Genomic DNA, 24060 nt, shown 5'->3' with positions numbered 1-24060 from the left:
TGTTATTTCCTCTGTTTAGTTCTCCTCTTTCCTTTCTTCCTTTGGGTTATTTTGAACATTTTTAGAATTTCATTTTGTTTATAGTGTTTCTTATTATATTTCTTTATATAGTTTTTTTAAACTGGTTGTTCTTGGGATCATAATGTACATACCTAACTTTTCAGGTCTACTTACATTCAGTGATTTACCTCTTCAAGTGAAATGCAGAAGCCTTGCCAACCTATAGGTTCCTTTACCCTCTCCATTTAATGTGGTAGTTGTGTTATGTATTATACCTATATACATTGCAGACTCCATCAACATTAGAATTTTTGCTTTTATCCATCTAATATATTTTAAATAACTCAAGGGAAGTATAGTCTTTTATATCATTTTAATATTTTTTATTTTTGTTGTTTCCTCTTTGTTCTTGATGTTCCAACTTTCTTTTTGACATTATTTCTGTTCTGTTTGTACAACTTCCCTTAACAATTCCTTTAGAGCACTCTTCTAGCTACAAGTACTGCTTTTTTTTTTTTCATCTGAGAATATCTTTCTTTCACTTTCATTCCTGAAGAACATTTTTGGCAGATATAGAATTTTGTGTTGACAGTTCTTTTCTTTCAGTACTTTAAACACGTTGTTCCTCTTTCTTCTTGCCTCTGTTCTTTCTGATGAGAAATCCATAGTCATTTGAATCATTATTAAGCTGCACATAATGAATCATTTTTCTCTGGTTGTTTTCAAGATTTTCTCTTTGTCTTTAGTTTTCTGTTGTTTGATTACACTGTTGTCTAGGTATCAGTCTTATGGGTTCATCCTGTTGGGGTTCTTCAACCTCTAGGTTTGTCTCCAGTGGAATTTGGTTAAGTTTTCATTTATTATTTCTTAAATTACTTTTTCTGCACCATACTCTTTCTGCTTTCCTCTGGGATTCCTATGACACAAATGCTGAATCTTATTCTAATAGATCACAGGACCCGAAGGCTCTGTGCAAATTTTAAAAGTATTTTTCCTCTCTGTTTTTCAAATTGCATGATTTACATTGATCTATCTTCAAATTCATTGGCTCCTTTCTCTGTCATCTACATGCTGCTGTTAAAATACTCACCCAGTGAGCATTTTATTATATTTTTCAATTCTATAATTTCCATTTGATTCTTGTTTTTGTTTTGATTTTTTAAATAATGCTTTCTGCCTTTGAATTTTTTACAAAAGTGTTCTTTCTTAGTTATCAGAAAAATTTGATAACAGTTGCTTTAAGATCCTTGCTAGATCATTCCAACATCTGTGTCTTCAAGGCATGTGCATCTGCTGACTGCTTTTCTCCATGCAAATTAAGATTTTCCTGGTTATTCTAATGGCAAGCAATTTTTTATTATATCTTGGATATTTTAATTTTTTATTATGAAACTCTGAGTCTTGTTTAAATCTTACACAAATGTTGATAATTTTTTTTTTTATTTCAGCTTATTATGGGGGTACAAAAGTTCAGGTTACATACGTTGCCCATGTACCACCCATCCCCCCGAGTCAGAGCATATAATTGATCTGCTTGATTTTAGGCTGTAAGTTCTAACCAGGCCTCTGTGAGTTGTGATTCCCATGTTAATTGGGTTTCCAAAGTATTAGCAGTGCTATTTGGATCTGCCCGACATCAATCTCAGACGGGGTGGTGGTCTATGTTGTAGTTTAGTTCTCAAAGTCTGTGTATGCTGTGTAGGGTCAGTTTCATCCGTGCACAGTTAGAGTGAGTCCAGGAGTTCATAAATAATTGTAAGGGGCTATTTCCCCAAGTCCCCTTTCTCTGTGATCTCTACAGTCCTCTCAGGTTCCCTGGGGTCTTCCTTTTTGATCCTGTGACCAGAAAGCTGCTGGGGCTTTTGTTACCTTGCTTTCTGTACACTTCCTGTGATGGTGTTTGCATCTGGGGCCAACTGGTAGAAGGGCAGAAAGAGACAAAAAGCAACAGGGCTTCATCCTCCCTCCTTTGGGACCTCAGGTCTTCTGGCCAGAAAGGAAGATTCTCCTACCTCCTTTAATCTTTGTCTGGCTTGATTGCCACCACGGCTACTGCCACCATTGCATGGCTTGGGGGCGGGGCACAAGAGAAGAGTTGGAAAGGAAGAAAGAAAGAAAGAAAAAAGCAAAACAGTGATTCCCCCCATTCTCTCTGGGTGTTAGGATTTCGCTTTTCTACTCCTGGAGCCAGAATGAGAGCTTCTCCCGGAGCTTTCTCTGTCCATGTCCTGATAATCACTTCCAGGTCTTGGGCTGCCTTGAGGTCAGGCCAGAAGATAACAGAGGAAAGCAATGGTGAACTCACTGCTCATTTGGTGGTACCTTCAATTCTAGTCTTCTTCCTTAATCTGTCTCTGCTGTTTATTTCTCAGAGTCCTCAAACAGCTGCTCCATGTGTTGTGTCCAGGTCCTGTAACTGCATTCACTGGGAGAGACAGGGTGGCCTGTGCTTACCCCAGCTGACCCAGATATTTCCTTAGCAGCAGTATTCTATGTCTGTCCTTTGCAGCCAGGCCTGGGAGAATATTGCCTCTAAGGCAGTGTCATCAGCATCAAGTCCCTCTAGCATACTCAGTGATCATTCTCTTTGGGGCAAGTTCGGGGCAGTTCACCTTTTTTATCAGAGGCTGATAACGTAATTCAGCACACCGCACTACAGTGGCATCCTGCACATCTCCTCATAGCACCATGCGAGGTGGCTCTTTCAACTTCAGACTCATTTGGCTGATTTAGAGAAACTTTGGGGCACCCAGGAAATGGCGCTGAGATCAATTTAGGCAGCCATCTGCCATCTTGAAAAATGGCATGCAATAAAACCTTTCAACTGGGTGTAATTTTTGTAGTTTTTATCATTAGCTGCCACACATATTTCATGGTAACAAGAGTGATGCAGTCCTACTGATTAGGGTTTCAAGTTCACAGAAATGCAGGTGTCCTGTATGGATGGCTGTGCACTGTGTGCACCAGGGGATAGGCAGTGCATGGAACTAATTGATGGATATGAGTGAGAGATGTCACTTCCTCTCCTTCTCCCATACCCTGTCAGTGGATAGGGCATCTCTGCCTGCTGAGAAGGGACATATATCTCTGTGTCCACTGATCTTGGTGAGCAAAAGCTCTTCGCTGTCAGTCTGCCTTCAGAAGTCTGTGTTTATTCCTAGCCTCCATATTTACGGCATTGCTTTTTAGAATGATGGATTCGATCAGTTTCTCCTTTTTCTAGACTGTGACAAAATAGATATCACTTCTTAAGGAATTTCTATTGCTGTCTTGCCCTAGCTAAAATTTGGCATTGAGAAGGACATTTCCTTCAGTGGTTGAATATTTTTTCTTTTCCTTGAATTGACTAGTAAGTAAAGAACTGGCTAAAGAGGAATATTTGGTTCCTCTTTCAGAATTGGGATTAGGTATCCCAGTCTAGTTGGGATTAAATTTGACCATCCAAAGATCTCAGTTGACGTTTCCCTATTTGTATACACCCATGGACCATGGTATTGTCCAAATTCGCTTCTGCAGCCTTCACTCTTCCTGTTTGCCCTCCCTCATGAAGTGTGAGGGGAGTTGCAGGGTCGGGGGAGCGGGGAAGGTGAGGATTGTGAGACTGATTTAGGACATGATTTCCTGTGAGACCTTGGGCAGGACACTCCACCTCTCTGAGCTTCATATTCATCTGCTGTGAAAAATGAAAGAGCTTAAGGGATTATTGGAAAGATAACCAGTGTACAAAAAGCACCTAACTCTTGGCCTATAAATTCTCTCCTTTTTCCTTCTTAGGAGCGGGTGGTAGGTACTATTTGGATTTCTCTTTGTGGTGAAACTTGGGACTGGGTTAGGATTGGATCACTGATAGGAGAAGATAGAAGCATGAGCCTGATATAAAACCATCCTCCAGGGTGGCATACAGGCATCCCTACCTACGGTGCTTACAGTTTCATGTTGCCAACATTTTTGTAAATGACTGATGTTGTGGAGGAGGTCCCTGGAGCTCTTTGTGGTGAGATACAGAGTCAGCAGGATTTTCTGACTGAATACATTCTCTAGAGCAGCAGCATTGTTCATCAGACTAAATAACACTGTTTCTCCAACTCTCCCAGCCTTTCTGGCATCCGCCCTCCTCCACCCCAAGGCTAGAAGATTTTATCTGCATGGATAGGTGAGAATTAGGTGCATCTGTCTGGCTTTTTTTAGGCCTTTGCAATGAGTGAGGATTTGCTGACTCTTCTTTCCCGTATGTTAATAAAAGCCCATCCAGCAAGCGCAGCTTTGCCCGGGGAGAGCCCTGTAGTGGCAGTAACTAGAAGGAGAACAGCTGCGTGCTGGAATGAGTTATCTGTAGAGAACTCAGACAGAGTAGCAACCCTCCAGGTGTGCCTGCTGGATTGAAATGGATTATCCACTTGAACTTACTCACGGGATGAGTGAGCATGGGGGCACAGAGACCCCTCCCTGTCCAAACAGGATCATCACAAGTCCTTTCTCTCCTCATCTTATCCCAACTGCAGGGTAAAGCCCAGCCTGGCTGTTTTCTGGGAATATTGAACTATGATGAGTGCTAAAACCTTCCTAGAAATGCAACAAGAAGTAGAAAAATGTGCCTCCCAAAACTCTTTTCAAGAGGCATAAAATTTGAGGTTAAAAGGAATACTTTAGTAAGCTAGTTGGAGTGGGAAGGATGTCTCCTCCCAAGAGGCATGTTCAAATAACACCAGGTATTTTCTAACTTGCTTTCTAAAAAGGAGGGGTCCACTTGACTTCAAAGCTTTTCTTTTGCCAAAGGGAGTTTGCGAAATTGGGGCCAGAATTGAATTTTGGGGGACAGTAGAGGCTGAGAGCTCTGACCAGGGACCATTGCTCTCTCTTACCACCCCATCTAGTGCTCAGCCTCTCCTCCAAATACCAGTTGAACAAGTATTTTTAAAAATAGTATTTTGAACAAGTACCAGTTTATATGCATCCCCATCCTGTGGACCAAGGATCTTCCAGATATCCAAATCAGTCTGGAATGTGAGCCTGGAAGGCAGGAGCAAAGCCATTGGATAGGAAGGAGGATGAGAAAGAATAGAGTGCAGGGCGTATACAGCGTGGGACGTGGGGGAGCGTCAAGTCAAGGAACCAGGAGGCGCTGATTCATCCAGGCCATCAGGGTCTTGCTGGCTCCTGGCTCCTTGCTGAAGGCCAGGCTGGGTCACCCTGAGTGAGCTTAACAGTGCTGCTGACACATGACCCATCTCTTATTTTGGGGAGACCATCATGTCTTGCAAATACTTAACTTCTCTCTTATCATCATATCTACTTGGGGTTAACTTGCTGGCCATTAGGAAAATCTATGGGAGTAGGAAGAGCCTCCAGAAAATACTGCTATCTTTTGGGGACAAACTCAAGCTGCTTAGTGTTTCTTCTCAATCTAGAGGACCATTTGATGATCAGGGATGTTCCAGCCTTTTCTAGCAGCAGCTAAGCAATAGGAAGCCACGAATCACAGGGCCAACATCTAACTGGCTTAATTCCTTTGTCTGAACAGTAGAGATATCTTCATCATCACCATAAACATCATCATCATCATCATCCCTAGCACTCATTACTTATAATGACAGCTGATATTTATGGAACATCTATGAGGTACACACTCAATAAAAGCCATCTTTTAGTGTGATTAAACCACATGAGCACCCAACACATAGAGAACACCCCATAAATGTTAGCTATTGGCCAGGCACTGTGCTAAGCACTTTACATCACCTCATTTCAGCTGCCTTCTTAGGAGGTGGGTATTACTGCTGCTCTCATTTTGCAGGTGAAGGAATTAAGGCTTGGAGAGGTAATGCACCTTGGCTCAGGGGCACACGACGAGGCTGGGATTTGAACCCAGAGGCTGCACACACTTGGGTACCTTCCTACCCCACTAATGTATTCAGTGAGCACTCAGGATCGTGGTTCTCTCCTTAAAAGGAAACTGCTAAGGCTAGCTAAATACCTCAGCAATTTATAGGCTGCCCACTTGCAATCTCTGAACCAAATGTCTTTTTGATGAGGCCTAAAATCCACTCTAGGAAACCGCAGAGGGGAATTTCTGAAGTCACTTCTAACTTCCTGTGAAAATATTCTCTAACTGGCAAGAGATTGTCCAGATAACAATGAATACACAATAAAGCGGGTGCTTCTGCCTTTGATACCTGGCTCACAAATAACCCATTTGGCTTCCCAATCACTGTGATACCTAAAACTAGCAGAATTTATGCTCGCGGCTGGAATGGCTCTGTTCAGCCAGAAAGCAGAAGTTTATGACCGAACCCTTTGCTCTGAAATGAAATCTAGTCTCTTTGGCTTGACTTTATTAGGCCATATTGTACAGCGATAGGAGACATAAGTATCCAGAATCTGCTGTCACTAAAACGGGACTGGGTTGGCAAGCATTTTTGTCCTCATACTCAATACTGTGTCCTAAAATGGGAAACTTGAATGGAAATTAGGGATGCAAATCAAGGCCATTTTCTGAAACTTTATTTTTAATTGAATTAAATATAGTCATGTCATTGCTTCTGTAACTACACAGCCGTCACTCAAATGGAGTTTAAACTATTATTGGGATCACTGGTTCAATGGAGAAAGACTAAGTAGATAAATCTGGACCCCTTGGAATATTGTTTGGACTAATTACCACAACAGCCCAAACACTCTCGGATAGCCATCTTGTGCTTAATTATCTACATGCTTTCTCTGTAACTGGCTCCAATATTCAGCAATACTTCATGGAAAGCATTCTTCTTCATCTCTAACTCGGATCCTTTAGGGTGCCATTGATTCTCCTTAACCTCTGGTCCTCAAAGGTGTAACGGAGAATGCTTGTTCTCTGTTCTTCACTGTCTATGGGTACAGCTCCTTGCTAGTCCAAGGTCAAAGCATGGTTCCCACACAGGAATCACTGTCTGGGAGCTTGTTAGACCCTACCCCCAGGATCTTAGATCCCGCTCCAGGTCTGTGGCATCAGAAACTGCATTTTACTAAGACCCTTGAGTGATGCACATGCATATCAAGGTTTGGAAAGAGTTGGACTCGGAGTCTCAGAGGACTTTTACTAACGAGGCCCTCAGATGTATCCAGTGGTGAGAAGTTGTCATTTGTTAACAGCAGGGGATGTGGTGGGATTCTCACCAAACTGTCTAAAATATTGAAAATTCTTCAAAGGTATAGGCAACTCTTTAGTTTTTTATATCATTAAAAGCAAGTTTATAGTTCCTCTGCTGATTAAAATGATCTTTCTAACCCCTTTCCTCTTCTCCCAGTTAGAAAAAAAAATATATCAAGAGTTGTTTTGGCCTCAATTTTAGAATTTAGGAATAATAAAACTGCCAAACATAGCCTTCACTGGGCTTAGTCTATTTCCTATTGAATTGTTGTTTGACTTGACATTGGAATCCAAAAAGTGAAGACAAAGAGGATAAGACCATGGAAGCATGAAACAGGGGAAAGGGAGCTACTAGCTAGTAGGAAGAACTCCATCCAGCTAGCATGGCAGTGATACACCATTCTTGAGAATTCCTTCTTTCAAATTCAAGCCTCCCAGTTATTGGATTTAGAATTTAGAAAACCATAAGGCACTTGCTGAGAAACCCAAGATGTTCTGTAATGAAACATTTCCCAGAAAATATTGCTCATAGTAAGAAGTTTTCTGGGAAGTTTTAAAATGACCAAATTATACATACTCCTTTTTAGATCCTAAGATTGTGGAATTTTTTCAGCATTCAGAAGCAGAATTTCGTTTATTTCATGCCCCAACACTAAATGCTATGAAAGTATCCATACTTACTTCTCATTAGGTGCCTGGAAAATTTGTGCTTCTTTCTTTACGTCTCTTTCTCCAGTTTTATCTTGCTTAGTTCAACTTAGCAAATATTAAATTGAGCACCTCTTATTTGCAAGGTACTATGCTGCTCAAAGTTGAGTAAGACAACCTTAAGGAGCTTATGGTCTAATAATGACAATTCCACTTCATCATAATTACCATCAGATATCCGAAGAATCAAATGCTAAGATGGTACCGAATGCCAGCTACAATATACTGAGCGCTTACTACGTTCCAGGTACTGTTCCAAGCATTCTAGACTGATGAGCTCATTTAGCCCTCATGGCCTCCCAAGAGGTGGGCACAGTTAGCTACCATTAAGGCCGGGTGGAGAACAGCAAATTGTGAAAATCAGGTAAAGCCTCACTGATGAAGTGGCACATTATTTGCACTTTACAGGAAGGTTGGATTTTGACAAATGAAAATGACTATAAAGAGACATATTTCTGACAGAAGGGTCAAGGGAAAACAAAGATTCCAGGGTGAGAAATCAGGGAGAGGGAGATTTTAGATCAGTATTTCCCATCTGCATGAGCTGCTCCTTGGAAAAAAGGATTCTGTGACTAAGTATCATGTTTTCCCATTGGAGACTTACAATTCATATTAATATGATAAATACTCTAAGGAGCGTAACACTAAAAATAAAGAAAAATAAAATAATAAAATGAAGTGAAATAAAATAAAATAACCCAGTTTGAATTTGTTAAATGCAATGCTTCCCAAATTTATTTCATTCATTCAAAAATATTATTGAGTTATTACAATATACCATGCACTGGAGATTCAGATCAAAATTCGTGCCTTCAAAATTACCTACATTCTAATGGGGCACACCACAGAATCCCCTCCCCATTCTCTTTTGTTCCAGGTGATACCTGGTAGTAAGTTCTGTCAAGCTTGTTTATTATTCTCTTAGTTAAGAATAAGTCTACCCTTCTGAAACTTAGGGGAAGTAAGTTTACAAGACAGAGTGGTGCCATGTTGTAACCCAGTACAACTCCAAGTTCGGTACAGGGTCCATGGATGGGTGCTGTGAACTGTTTGATACTCCTCTGTGATGAGACAAGGGCAGAAAATGAGAATAAGTGCTTAGAAACTTTAAACAAAATCTGATGGATTATTTTTATATATTTTAATGATAAAAATTTTGGACTTATACTTTGCGTGTCATGTCTTTTCATTTCTTTTTTTGTAATTAATTTTTATTAGATTTTGCAAAAGAATGGGTATTTAAAGAAAAGCAAAACCCTGGTTCCTCAACTCAGATGGAAGGAGAAGGGCTGCCCTAGAAAATCCTGCATGCCAAGCCGAACTGTCCTAAGGATGGCTTGGCAGGTGTCTGCCTGAGAACATGTGCTTCCTGCTCATTCTACCCAGATTAGAATAATTTTTAGTGGTATTTTAAGAACCGTATTATTTGAAAAGCAAGTGAAGATGTTCTTTACTAGTAGCAAGATTGCAAAACCAAATTTCTATTCAGACAGATAGTGAATAGGGCAATCTTTAAAAAGGTCTGACATTTCTGAAGCATAAATGCCTTTTCTACATTGCAGAGAAAAAATGAGGAGAGGGTAAAAAATCCTTCTGCTATTGAAAAAAGTACCAGTTTCCTACCACATAGATAACATTTTCTTAAATAATTTCTAAATAATGATTCTTCTTTAAAAGTTCTCATATCACTCTTGCTGTTAAGCCTTCCTTTACCTTCATTTTCCTGGCACTCTTTGTCTCTCCAGAAATAATCTGGGTTGGGGTAACACAGTGGAGAAGAAACCATGTATTCTAATGCTTTTGCATATGATGTGGTCTGTTCATCTCTCTTTGAATGCCTCATGTGGGTTGATTTTTTTTTTAATAATGCCTGATGGGAGAAATCTCATTTGATAGTCTGCAGCCCACTTGTCTGGGAGTAAGAGATTTGGCTCAAGTCCACCTCGAAATTAATCTTTGGAGTTGTTTATTTATTCATTCAGTGCTGAAGCAACCAGTTATCTGGCATTCCATCAAATCCCAAATAAATTGTTTTAATCGACATTGTCCTGAAGCCTTTGGAAAAATCTGAGATCCTTTTGTCCTGGAAAATTCGATCTGAAATAAGCCATAATTGTGGGATGCCAAATTGTTCTGGAGTTCCTGTGATCCAGTGCTTCTCGGAAAGGCAGCCGACCTGAGTCCACATCCAAGAAGTATGGCGTTGAGATGCAATTTGGCACAGAGAAGAAATACATTCTGAAACGGTGCAAATCACCATTCTCCTCTGCTTCCTTCCTTTGGTTTCAGCTTCACCACCAGTTTGCTGCACCCCAGAAAGCTGTGCAGGGAGGCAGTCCCTGTGCTGGCACCATTCTGATCTCAACTAAGAATGTTGAAGCTAAGAAGGGGTGGAGAAGGAGGACATGCCCTTGATAAAAACTGGGGCAAGTTGGTTGACATTGGAACACAGAGGGAAATAGAGGCGGCGGGAATCTGAGAAGTCCAGTGGTGAACACCTTAACATTGTTGTTCCCCAAGAAATGAGAAGATGCAACAGTCAATCAAACTTTTTCTAGTGACAGAGCATGCTGTTGAGGAACGGGTACAAATGACCCCCGGACTCATTTTAGTAAGCAGCCCACACTCTCATAAGCTGAGAATCCATAAATTCTGTTTTCATGGTTTTTTATTGTAGTCAAGGGACACATTCTGTGGGTGCTGTCTCTTTTTGTCAAAATAAATATGTTTTTATGGGATCTAAGATATGTCGGTCAGTTCATGTCACTGCATTCTGTTTTAGACTGTCACATTATAAAGGCCAGTGACAAAGTATTGCATAATTTTTATGTCTAAATATTCATTCAGATGTGGCTAGTTAATTCTTATTAAGCACTTCTATGATTTAAAACTGTTCATCCTTTAGAGGAAGAATATTTGCTGAGAATTCAGATAGATTTTTAAAAAATAGTAAAGGTTACAAATAGTTGCTAACACAAGCTACTGCCCACTTTGGGCAGTGTTAATGTGTATATGTTATGACTCATCTCTTCTTATTACAGCTATTAACATAATGGTCATTGGTTTTTATAACTTCCTTTTAGTTCTTTATTTTTGATGTGCATAATATAACGTATTTGGATTAAAACAGTGTGCCTGTTTTCAATTAAATAAGGATTGGTATATGATAATCTTTGAAAATTATTTACATGATTCCAGAAGTAGGGATGGACTTTTGCAAAATTACTTGGCTGTAATCAACACAGTTATTCCGATTCTTTACTGGGAACAGAAATCAGAGTGGCTGTAACATCCGCCAGCCAGGAGAGTTGAATTTTTCACATTCACAGGGCTGTTAGCATTAGAGAAACACAGTTTCACTCTAATCAGAGCAAGCATAAAAAATAAAAGGCATCATTACCAACCCACCATTAGTAACACAGGCACAACCTGGGATCAGGGAGGTGTGGCTTTTGTGGAGCCAAGGCTGCTGTTTCCAGTTGGAAGGTACATTTGATGGTGGAGCTGTCTGCTCATGGATCTCCCAAGACCATTTGCTTGGGAGGTTAAACTAGACTGGTTAAAAAATTAGGTAATGAAGAGTAGATAAATAAGACCATGATAGACAAGCTAGTCCAATGGCTCAGTTCCCTTTTCTCCCTGACGATTCTGTGTGTATTTGATGAGTAAGGCCCTTCACAACATCTCCTGCTCATCTTTGCTGGGCGCTCTTCTGAAACAGCTGGGGTTGGATGTGACAGCCAAAGGATAAACTGCTGCCTCAGGAAATGTTTTGCCATTGAATGATTGCTGAATGGCTGGCAAATTAATTTTGGCACCTTTCCCTAAGTCATTTTGGTCTCATTCCTTCATTTTTCTGCTGGGAAGTGTGTCTTCACAGCATAGTTAAAAATACATCAACAACAGAAATGTGGGGAATGGCATGTATTATTTTGGGAAAGAAGTTGTAGCCAGGGAACTGCTGATCATATGGTAATTCAATTTTTTATTTTTTGAAGAACCACCATACTGTCTTGCACAGTGGCTGCACCGTTTTACATTCCCACCAACTACATATATATTTTGAAAAGATGATAATGTAATTTCCACTTTATGTAATAGAAGTGATGCTTTTGTGCTCTGAGAGGAGGCCTGAATGACCCTTTCACCTGGACTCCAAGTGAATATTACATCTCACCAACCTTCCACAAAGTCGTGGGCTCCCAGATTTGGGCTTTTGAATTCTTAATGAGCTTCTTTTACGATACTTTCCTCTGAGGTACTTGTATACAGGAAATTCTTCTGGCCATGCCTTCCCCAAATCCTAGCACCACGACTTCCCTAGACATCTATTCTATTGTCTCCAGCAAGAGGTATTGTGGTGGGTAGCTAAGAGTGCGAACTCTGAATCTCGTACCATGTATCGGTTTTGTGACCTTCCGTAGGTTACTTAACCTTCTGTGCCTCAGTTTAAGGAGAATCATAATGACAATAACTCCCTTTAACTCCCTTCACCCTGTTCAGATTTCTTAGTTCACTCTCATTTTCTTGGTGTTAAACATAAAACTTTTAAATTTGACATATTTTACATGATGTTTCCTATCCTAAGAATGCATCGTAAAAGGAATGTGCATTTTTGTTTTTGCTTTTTCAAAGTAAGCCAAAGATATCATGCTCGAGACATAGAAAGGTAAATCTTGATAGAAGATAATTTAAATCCTTATATAGGTGTGAAGACTGAAGTTGCCTGAGTTTGTGATGCACTATAATGTCCTGATGCTGGGTTCTCACTCCTGACTCTTCTGATGTGATTGGCCTATTTCTGTCCTTGATCTTGCATGACTTGTCATTGTTGCCCTTAAGAATTAAAGGGCCTCACTATTAATTATAATTACTGATTCTTCTGCTCTTATGCATACGGATTTTTAAAAAATGTTTAAATGTACTAAAATACACATAACATAAAATTTACCACCTTAACCATTTTTAAGTGTATAGTTCAGTGGTATTAAGCTCATTCACATGGTTGTGCAGCCATCACCATCATCTCCAGAGCTCTTTTTATCTTGCAGAACTGACACGCTGCAGCAGTTAAACAACTCCCCCTTCCCTCTCCCCTAAACCACTGCCAACCACCATTCCACTTTAGTTTCCATCAATTTGACTACTCTAGGTACCTTATATAAATGGAATCATAAATTATTTAGTGTTTTATGATTGGTTTATTTCACTTAGCAAAATTCCTTTAGGTTCATCCATGTTGTGGCATGCGTCAGAATTTCTTTCTTTTTTAAGGCCGAATAATATTCCATTGTATGTACACAGCACATTCTGTTTATCCATTCTTCTGCCGGGGACACTTGGGGTACTTCCACCTCTTATGAGCCTGGGTGTACAATAACTCTTTGAGACCCTGCTTCTAATTCTTTTGGTTATATACCTAGGAGTGGAATTGCTGATCACACGGTAATTCAACTTTTATTTTGTGAAGAACCACCACACTGTTTTCCACAGTGGCTGCCCCATTTTACATTCCCACCAACTACATATATATTTTGAAAAGAGAATAATGCAATTCAATTAGCAATTTTATACTCTCTGTTTTGTGCAGTGCCTTTATGAGAAACCTCAAAAGCAGGTTGACTATCTATATTGGAATAGTGTTAAAGATGTGGACATCTTAAACAAGGGATTATGTCGATGGATTTAAACGCCTTGGCATGTACACAGCTGATTCCAGTTGATTCAATGCTACTATATGTAGTACAGAGATACTAGCTGAGAATCTCCATACGGAGGTGGAAGAGGCATTTTGCCTTTCAATATGTTCTGAACATTTTTCCCAATTATCCTCAAGCATTTCAGATAAGCCTCAAAGGCAAACTTGCAGAAAAAGAGATGTGGAAAAAGCAATAAAAGTCAGATCTATCTGGTCAGATATATCATAGCCAGATATATCTTGTGCTTTTTCTGGCAAACAGAAAAATATGGGAAAGTAAATACTAGTTTTAAATAAGATTTAATCAGCAGCAAGAGCAGGTCCTAAGATAAAGAACATGCTCAATAAATATCACTGAATGGATGAATCAATGAAATAAGTTTTGCTAAATTGAAAAGAAACATGAATAATATTGTTATCCTATAAGGAATCTCTTCTTATTTAAAATCTTTAGTGATTCACTTACAATAAAATTTGGTCTACAGAGTAATTCCATTAGGACATACAGGCATGAAAATACTGACCATAGCTAAAAAAAAAAAATATTAAAACCATATTAATGAAGAATATCACCAGCAATCAATAATAATTAAGATAAAGGTTCATATTTTTATTATTTTGAAAGTCATTTGTAACGCTTTAATTAGAACATAAATAATACATTATAAAAGAAACATCTCTGCTAAAGGAATAAGCTGAATTCTTTTACTTCAGGAACACTATTTGCCCATAAAACTCTACTATATGGATTTATAATTAGCAATGCCTCATGTAGTATTCTATTTATCAGTAAAACAAATTATACTGATATTTTTCCTAAAATATTTTGTATTTTAAAATTTATACTAATGAAGACTAGGCTTTCATCCAATTAGTTAGAATTAATTAGTGACCTTTGCTTATAAGTCAAGCATATTTTCTCTTTGAAAAAAACTGTTGAGATCTCATGATTTGGAGAAATTAAAAAGTTCATGCTTAGCTAAACATATTGCAGTTAATTTAAAAAACCATATCATTTAGCAATAGAAATGGTTGAGTGATTTTTTTTTTTAAAGACCCCACTCTTGGGAAGACCAATTTAGAGACACACAGCTCATACCTAGCAGCACTGCATAGCTAATGCCTAACCTGTGGGAGTTGCCTGGAAGCAGCTCAAACTAATGAGGTTAACCCGCATAATCTAATCACCCAGACCGAGCACAGAACAGACAAATAGCATAGAGGCAGGGAACATTCCGTTTATTTCTAATTTTTTTCTGACTTTCGTATGTCAGAGTGTCACAAGTATATGGCAGGTGTGCCCTTGCCCACTGTTTCCATGATGCCTTAGAATCCAAGGGTTGCTTTTCTCCCAGGTAACTGATGAGCCACAGGCAAGATGCCTTTTAATACAAGATCGGCACAAGAAATTGTAAAGAGCCACTTCCTATTAGTTGGGCAGCTTCTTTTCATCCTCCTCTTATCCAGGCCGACACTGGAAGTGAAACCTGGGGTGCTGAGGCTTAAGGACACCCAAGAACACCCGAGCTTTCCTTCCTTTGCTCAGGGAGGACTATGAGATCCCTCAGCTTCCTGAGGGGTTCAGCATTCTTCTTGGAACTCACTCATTTCTAAAGATTGATTCCAACGTAAAATCCTTCCCGAAATGCCTGGCATGAAGAGGGCTGCTGGGAAAACCAGCTGAATGTGACTAATTAGGAAACATACGTATTTTAATGAAATTTGGGGAAAGACCTCTCTGAAACTACATTTTACTTTTTGCGATATTCCCAATGGGGTCAGAAAAATCTACTTTGTTTTTTTTCCAAGGTAGAAATATACTGTGTCATTGTATTATATACATGCTCATTGTAAAAGTCTTCAGATAATACAGAAATCTATGGAGAAAAAAGTATCATTTTGTCACTCAGAGACAACAACTGTTAGTGTTTTGGTATAAGGCTTTCTAGATTTTTTTTGTAGCTTTACAAACATTCAGATAACTATAGGATACTTTTTAAAAAAATATAGGATCTGACAATATACACTATTTTGTAATATGCCTTTTTACATAATTTCTATATGATTTCTACATTTTTGTCACAGTTTCCAATTGCTTCTCAGTATTCCATTGTGTAAGTGTACTATTTATGGTTATTTCCAATCTTTCATGAATAGAAAGAATGTTCTTGTACGTATCTCTGTACATTTGTACACTTGTTTCTTTCCTATGAATACTTAACATGGAATTGTTATGTGAAAGAGCATTTATTAATACTTTTACAAATTTTGGTGACAGTGGCAAAATTGCTCTCCAAAATGTTGTCTCAGTTTACTTGCCCACCAATATTGTGGGTTAGTGCCCCTGTCTCCACACTCTTAGAAATAACACAGGCTAAAACAGAAGTGATGCTTTAGAGGGGGCACACGTCAAGTCTATGCATTTAGGGTCATTAAAAGCTTTATGCAGGTGTCGTGATTGTGTTCCTGGTTGCTGAGAAAGAGGGGGTAACTCACATTTCCCTTTTACAGCCCACGGTCATATAATGTATTAAACTCTCTTCGTGTGTTCCTTTCCCTTAGATTGAGGAAGACACCTGGCAGAAATACTACTTGGAAGGAGTCTCAAATGAAATGTACACAGAATATCTCTCCAGTGCCTTCGTGGGTCTGTCCTTCCCTACTGTTTGTGAGTAAGTGACCGTTCATTGGATGCTCTTTGGCTCTCAGGGGTATTTAATGTGCCCCCTGCGGGAAAGTCACCACCTCTGCTCAGCACAGTTGGAGCACATGACAGTTGCTGAGGGTGTCCTGTGTGATGAACGGAAAGGTGGGCCATGACATTGGTCCCTGCCTTGGGGATTTCCACTGGCCCCACTTTTTCCTCCAGGTCTGAGAATCTTGGGCTTGGCTCCAGCATTTGTGCTAACTTATGCACTGCAGTTATCCTGCATGTCTCCTGTGATGTAGACACATTGATGAAGAGGGACATGCACCCATGTCTCTCTGATTTTAATAGGGCAAAACCAAATCTTGCCAGCTCTTTGATGAAAGGAATTTTAATCTGTCTTCCATTTGAGTCAGATCATAGAGACATCAGAGAAGCTACTGAAATAAAGGCATTCAAAGTGCTTTCACCCTTTGCTGAGGAAATGTGGAACCAAATGTACAGAAAGAGGCCTTGCAAAACATCTTGGCAATTTAGCCCTTGTTATAATAATAATGAGTCTTAGCTTCTCCTTCTACTGGCTCAGCAGGATGGATCAAAGTGAGGGACAGCCTCAGCCTGCCCTGTCCTCTCCGGATAGAACGGGTGTCACCTATGGGGGATGACTTCCGGAGCTCCAGATGTCCACTGTGGGGCACGGCAATGCCTCAGATCCTCACTTAGAATCTCAGAGGTTGAGTTTAAGTCAAATGGGGGTTTTATCCCCTATGAAAACACAGGCTTCCTGAGAACGGTGAAACATTACGCCTGCTCTCCTGGCACTGTAAACTGCCTCACTGATAAAAACTAGGAAGAAACAGAGCAATGTGGAAACTCACTGGGCTGAGGAAGAGCCATTTGCTTGCTCTGCCTGCCTGCTTACAAACCAAAGCCGCCTGCCCAAAAGGGAGGTCTGAGGATGCCGGACAAAACTGAGCACCCTTTGCAGTGCAGGAGAGGACAGTCCTGGTGCTCCTGGCCTTCCCCTCCCCCCCGTGCCCCCCTCCCCCTGGATCATGGCCGTCTGTTCTCTATACGGCAGGGAGGGGACGGAGCACTTGGTAGCTTCATGTTTGCCTGGAGACTGCTGTCAGTGAACACAGCAGGTGCACTTTGTCAGTCCCTGGGCCCAGACCCTACGCAATCCGAAATGGCTTGGCTGTTTACTGAAATTCTCACCCTGTCTCTAAGCGAAAGTTTAAATGCTAAATGGACTGGAAAAGTGAATAGGTAATTGATTCGGAAGGAGTTATTTTCTGAAAATGGATGCCCTATTGTAACTCCCATGTGTTCCTTTCTTTGAGAGCTATTTCTCTCTCTGCCACGGAAAGAAGTTAACCATTCAGTGGCACCGGGTCCTGGAACACGGAGGCTGTCCCAGGAGATTCTCTCCTCCTGGGAGCTTGGCCTGCCTAGGATAGGAAGCCCCGGGGAAGGCAGGACTATGACAGAGGCAGGTTCTATAAAAAGGCAGTTGAAGGCTCATCTGTCTAATGCAGGGGTGGTCTGAGCACACGGCAGAGCTGCCAACCCCTGCAGGGAGTCCTATGGCATTGGGGGCATTAGCGGGGGAGTCATGAAGCCCCTCTTCCATGGCTGTTGAGTTTCTCTGGCTTGACTGGTCTTTATGTCCAACAAGTGTGCTCCCTCAAAAGCCCGCTGGCTCTTCCTGCGTTCCATCATCTTCTCTTATCTTCTCCTGGGACAAGAGTCAGTTCCTTTTAAAAGTGTTAACCTGAAGGGTTAGGACTGCGCCCCCTAGAGGCTCTAACTGGGACACCCACAAGGTCTCTTTGACGCATAGTTGCCTTGTGTAGTGCTTAACTTCTTAAAAGCTGGTTGCCCGTGGGAGGCGGCTGGAGGGGATGGGTAAATTCACGACTAGTGGGTGCAGAGCACACTGTCTGGGGGATGGACACGCTTGTAGCTCTGGCTTGGGTGGTGCAAAGGCAATATGTGTAACCAAAATGTTTGTACCCCCATAATATTCTGAAATTTAAAAATAAAAATAAAAAATAAATAAAAGCTTGCTGCCGATATTTCAAAATAGTGGTATTTCACCACAAACTGGATTTCTGGCCTCTTTTGAAAATCTGATGTGATGACGCAGGGCCTGCATTTCTACCGAACGCTAACTGGCTCCAGTTTGCTGTCGGGAAGGGGTTAGTCTAGTCCCTGCCCTTCCTGATGTCTTAGACCTGGCCAGATTCACCTGGCCTTGCGGACAGCTGAGTTTGGCAGCCCTGACCCACTGGGAGGCGTGGAACCTCACTGGCCTCAGAGCCAGCTCAAAAGCCAGCGCTAGCGGCTGCTGTGACTATTTCCCTTGACTGATTTTCATATTTAGAACGTGTCCCAAGGAGGAGAAAATTCCCTCAGACCTACCTTGTTGTCAGAGAATTTAATATTTGTTCGGTAAAGCTTCTGCAATAACACCAACAGAACCTCCCCGGCCCGCCCGCCCCACGTTTCTGATGTGAGTGAGAATGTGTTCAACTTAGTGCTATTACTCGTTTAATACAATGATACAGCAGAGGTAGAAATAATCAATAAAGAGAGGACATTTAATGAGATTTAGGAACATCCCAAAACATTGAAGCTCTCCTCAAGCATTTGATTATCTGGAGGCTTAATTATCTGTGTTTTCTACTTTAAATTAAAGAAAAGCCATAACTCAAAGTTACCAGCAGTTTAATGATAACACTCTTCAATTCAGGTTAATTAAAGCACAGCCGTAATTAGAGTGTAGTGTTGTATATCACCAGGCTGGCGCATAAGTATTTTCATTACAGTAAGAATTGGCTATTCAATTTCAAGATGACATAAAGGACGCCAAAATATATTTTAAGCTGGTTCATGGCGAAGAAAAAGAATTGGAGGAATATTCTGAGTATAATAAAGCACAGATAAAATATACAGATTTTCAGAGCAGTTTCTGTAATTATGCGCTGCACTAAAACAATATGCAGCCAATAATGTCTTAAAGCATGAAAAGAAATAAATTTGCTCTTCCCCTATGCTGGCAGAGTGCCCCCTTGCAGGGTGGAATCACTGAAGTGGAGAGCTTGGAGCTTTCTCTAAGGCTGGGGGAGTCATTCAATTCAAAGATACGGGAGCAGGTTGTAGGGGTGAAATTCAAGGTCATTCCCCAAGAGAATAGGAAGCAGGTGGAAGAGAGGCAGGAGGGGCAGGAGGCTCCCCAAAGCTAGCTTCTTAAAAATTTCAAGGCAGAGATTCTCTCTCTTGTCCAGGTGAGACTCACATAGCTGCTTACTTTGACTTCCCTGCAGCAGCCTTCTAGCTGCACCATGCGTATGACCAGAAGATGCCTCTTTGTTCCAAAGCCAGAAACTAATTTGGACAAAGTACAAACTCCCATCCAAACTTTCATCTCCATTTTCTAATTTATCCTCACAACAATCCTGTGATGTTTATGTTAATATCACGATCCCTGTTTTATAAACGAGGACACTGAGGACACTGAGACTCGGAGGACAGAGGTACCCCTTCCAAAGCCACCTGGCAGACAGGTTACAGAATCAGGATTCCACTGCTGGGACCTTGTACAATTGGGAGCAGCTTGGAGTAGGTGCTAGCTGAAGGTCAGTTAGTTAAGAATCTCCCGGGGAGCTTATTAAATGGAGCGCTATCTAGGCTGCATTGCCAGATGTTAACGTCTGGGGTAAGGCCTGAAAATCTGCATTTTCTTATAAGCAAGCCAGGTGATTCTGATTCAAAGTCTGGGGACCAGGCACCTTTCCTCACTCCAGCCCTGCACCCCACACTCTGGAATAATCTCCTCTTGCTCCTCACTTTGGGCCCAGTCATTGCAATGTTTCTTCCTGATTTTAGCCAAATCATAGAATTATAGGTGGGCCACATCTTGCAAGCTAATGTTAAGATTGGAGCCTTTGTGTGAGGTTCCTTCCCATCTTTCCTTCACACAAGATATTGTGCAATAGTTCTGCAGGGACAGAGGAATGGGTCTGTGTACTCTGCCATGCCAGGCAACAACTGACTGTTCTCCCACTCCCCATGCTTAGTCCAAATCAGTATAGGAATAAAATGCAGAGATATTGAGCACTGTAATGCTCTCAGTTGGGTTTCCCCTGGGGATTAGAAAAGCAGTTTTAGGTTGGGAAGTACAGATACATGGTAAATGCAGATAAGCACATGGAAGCAAGGGCAGTTCAGGGTGCAACCCTCAAAAACATCTCTTGGCTTTGTTGGAGATCGTGGTGGGTATGCCCTATACCTTCCCCAGGATGATCCTTTAAGGGCCAACATGTGAGCATCTCCCCTTGGTTCTGCATAGCTGGCTTGCCCCTGAGTCTGTGTAGCAGTAACATCAAGGCAAAGGAGCACTGGGATCCGAGGAGAGCATGTCACCCAGTGTCATCTGAACACTGGCAAACCATCTGGTCCCTTTCCCTCCCACTCTGCAGCTTCCCTAGCAGGCTGCTGTGGAAGGTGCAGTTGGTGAGCACCCAGCCTGCAGGAAGCAAGGGCAGCGCTATGAGGCCATGTTAGCTCCTAAAGCGTCCTGTTTTTGAGTGGCTCCCACACTAGGATGCTGTGTGATGCCATAGAGTGTGAGCTGTGGCATCACAAAGGCTTGGGGTCAAACCCTCAGATACGCCACTTGCTGGATATGTGATTGGACAAGATATCTGATTTCTGTGACCTCCTTTAGTTACCAGTTGCCTGACCTTGGATTTGGTCCTCAGCTCTGAAGGAGGAATACTATTACTTATCTTTCAGGATCGGTTAACGTTCTTTCCCCTCTCCTGCCTCTCCTTTTTCGTCTATGCCTCTATCCTCTACATCGAATATATAAATAATATAAGCACTTAGAATGAAAGAAACACATTGCTGCATTTTTAAGACATATTTATTCTTACTCTTTAAGAAATTCTCCCATCAGTCAGTCACCAGTCAATTGACCAGATGTTTAATGAACTTGGGATATTTGTGTCATTGTACCAAGCTTGGTGCCACTTTAAGAGGAACCTGCAGTTAGATTTGATCAGATATATGTGTAGGAAAAGATTAATAACAATAGTATATAGATGCCAAATAAAAGATTCAGTTTCCCTACAGTGGCTGTAGTGTGGCTTCAGAGCTTGCAGTCTGGCTAAGGGAAATAATACCCACCCTCATGGAGACACAAGTGCTCAGTGACAAGTGCTTGGTGGGTGCACAAGGCTGAAGTACAGAGGCTGAGAATTATACGGACAGCTCCCTGTGGACTGGTGGTCACAGGGTGGGGGTCAGGTTCCTGGAAGAGATGACTTCTGAGCTGTGCCTTGTAAGGAGGTTGGATTCAGAGAGGGGATAAAGAAGAAAGGGGGTATTCTAAGTGGAAGGGAATCTGGAGGCTGGACCACACATAGAACTCTCTCAACACCCAGGTCTCTTCGAGATTTTCCAATGAGAGCCAATTGGTTTCCCCTTTAGATGGGAGAAAGAGGCCCATCAGATTTATTTTGACAGGTGATGCGTTTGGGAGAAAGAGTGATAGTGTTTTTATTGTGCGGACTAGCAAACAAGAGATTGCGTTCCTCTGCCCCAGGCAGGAAGCAGAAGGGATGGAGGGGTGGTTGAGGAGGAGCCGGGGGAAGCCACAGCCTCAGCAGTTGGGCTGCTGCAGGAACACCGCCTTCCAGTTTCTGAATCTCACAGTGAGCCTATTAGTCAGTCATTCATCACTTGCAAATGTAAAAGCTTAATTGTATCAGGTTTTACAGCTCGGAGGGGATTAGGACAAAAGATGTATTTAAAATATGGTGTGTCTCTCTCTGTCCCTCTGCAGCTGATGGAGCAGTTAGAATTCGGATTTGATGCGGAGTATTTAATGCTTGGGTAACTTGGGGAACTCCGATCAGATCTTCCTCAGCTGTGCTGAAGGGCAGTTCTGTCCCCAAGCCCAAATGCAAGTATGGATGGTGCCATGTTGGTTTGAGAGTGCAGGGGGCAGTCTCCACCCTCTCATCTACCTACATGCATTCAGCGCCCCCGCCCCCCAAATTCAGAAAATAACACTTTCAACCCGTTTTACACGGACAGATCTTTAAAAAGAATCCATTTGATGAAATTTAAAATTTAAGACTGCCCAGAGAAACCTGGGCCTCTTGCCCAATGAAAACTATAGCTAGTTTAACTTGAGTTCTGTTCATTAGTTTTTAGAGAAAGACATCCGAATTTGAACATGGAACAGAAAGAAACCAGGCAGACCTGATTATTAGATGATAGATTTCTTTAGCCTGGCTGCAGACATGAGCATTTTAAGTGAATTTATGGAGATGCTTAAGTTTCATCTTTAAAAAATATTTTTCCCTTACAGAACTGGCCCTATTCATCCACTTTTCTTGGGAGTATTGTAATTAGGGCTAAGCATATATGGACACAGATGTAAATATAGTACTGATGATTATTTCTACTATAGGGACCCAGAAGGTGACCAGTAATCCTTCTACGTGCTAGTGAATAAACCACTGACCAGAAAAAAAATCTACCAAAATCCTTTATTAAGCTACTGCAGGCTGCAGAGGCAGTGGTAGGTCCAGAACTTTCCACAGAGGGGTCAGGGAGGGAGAAAGTCCATTTGGAAATGGGGTGCATGCCAGGGCCTTGACTCTATGCTGGGTGTGCACAGCAAAAACAGTTTTTCCTTTCATTTTATGTTTCTGATTAATAATAACAGAAACGCTCTCTAAAAACACACTTGTTCATACTTTAGGCAAATGCTAATTGTGTTTATCAAAGGATGCAACTATTTTTAAACCCAAGTGTCTTAGGTGTGCTAGTGGAGAGTGCGTGTGCGTGCGCGGGTGCGCGTGAGTGAGAGTGAGAATATTCTAAAGCCCTCCCGCTCCACCCCTATGAAAGCACCATAGAGACATAGAGTCTCAGCAGCATCTCCATGAACATTTTAAATCACTTCGATTTTCTTGGTGCTGAGCCTTGCAAATCCTACTGGTTCAAAGTTTCTTTGACTGGACATTTCCACTTTGAGAACTTAGCATTTTCAGTCAAAGCTCCTGAATGTGAATCTTTTCCATTCTAGCTGCTAGATCCTACAGCCCTGTTACCCAATGTGCAGTGTTTGCATCCAAATCTACTTAATCTACTTCATGACCGGCCTGACATCCCCAGGGGCCCTCAGGATAGCTGAAGAGGGGCTGGTGCGGCTGGTAGGGTCAGGTTTGGGGAACACAATGACAGCTGCATCTTCTATCCTCACCCACCTGAACTTGTGGGGTGAGTCATCTTCAACAGCTCCAGACCTCCTCTGTGCATGCTTTTCCTGAGCATATTAGAAGGTGCAAACGCTATGACAGGTTTCCATGCTTAATTCACACCAGCAAGTAATCTTTCCAGTCAAGGGGGCTGATTTAATGGCAAGAACAATTTATTTCCCTCTGGGTTGGTAGAAACAGTTGGACTCTAATTCTTAAGAGCCTTTATTCAGGAACATCTGGGTTGAAACTACTGTAGTTAACAGATGATGTTGGCAGTAAAAAAAAAAAAAAGGAAAGAGGAAAAAAAAGGCTTTGTATAATGTCATTGTCAAATTTGGTAGACCTCTACTTAATAATTATCAGGAAAGCAATCTAACTTGTTATTACAACAGTTTTATTGCAGATTGCTGGTTTAAGACCTTTTTGTGACAAGTGGCATTTTTTTCTTAAAAAAAGAAGTCATTTCTATTCCCCTGTAATTATTTTTGCAAACAGTGACAACTTCCTGCATTGGACATATTGGGACATTTTATTTTAGAAAACAAGAATTAAATTCTTGCTAGCTTATGGCTGATTTTACCCATTTATCACATTGTGAAGG

The 24060-nt window shown here is 41.3% G+C and overlaps 1 protein-coding gene across 26 annotated transcripts in view; it reads left to right on the top strand.

Moving 5' to 3' along the window:
* The window catches only part of KCNMA1 (potassium calcium-activated channel subfamily M alpha 1), a 725165-nt gene that overhangs the window by 543861 nt on the left and 157244 nt on the right, over window positions 1–24060 (top strand). For all 26 annotated transcript variants that reach the window (XM_069460487.1, XM_069460484.1, XM_069460483.1 and 23 more), the window contains one exon: window positions 16095–16204. In XM_069460487.1, coding sequence (XP_069316588.1) covers window positions 16095–16204 — 110 coding nt within the window. The remainder of the gene's footprint in view (window positions 1–16094; window positions 16205–24060) is intronic.

Source organism: Eulemur rufifrons, chromosome 28 (genome assembly GCF_041146395.1).
Source record: "Eulemur rufifrons isolate Redbay chromosome 28, OSU_ERuf_1, whole genome shotgun sequence".
Lineage (NCBI taxonomy): Eukaryota > Metazoa > Chordata > Mammalia > Primates > Lemuridae > Eulemur > Eulemur rufifrons.
Note: the sequence above shows the minus strand (reverse complement) of the source record. Positions and strands in the feature narration are given on the sequence as shown.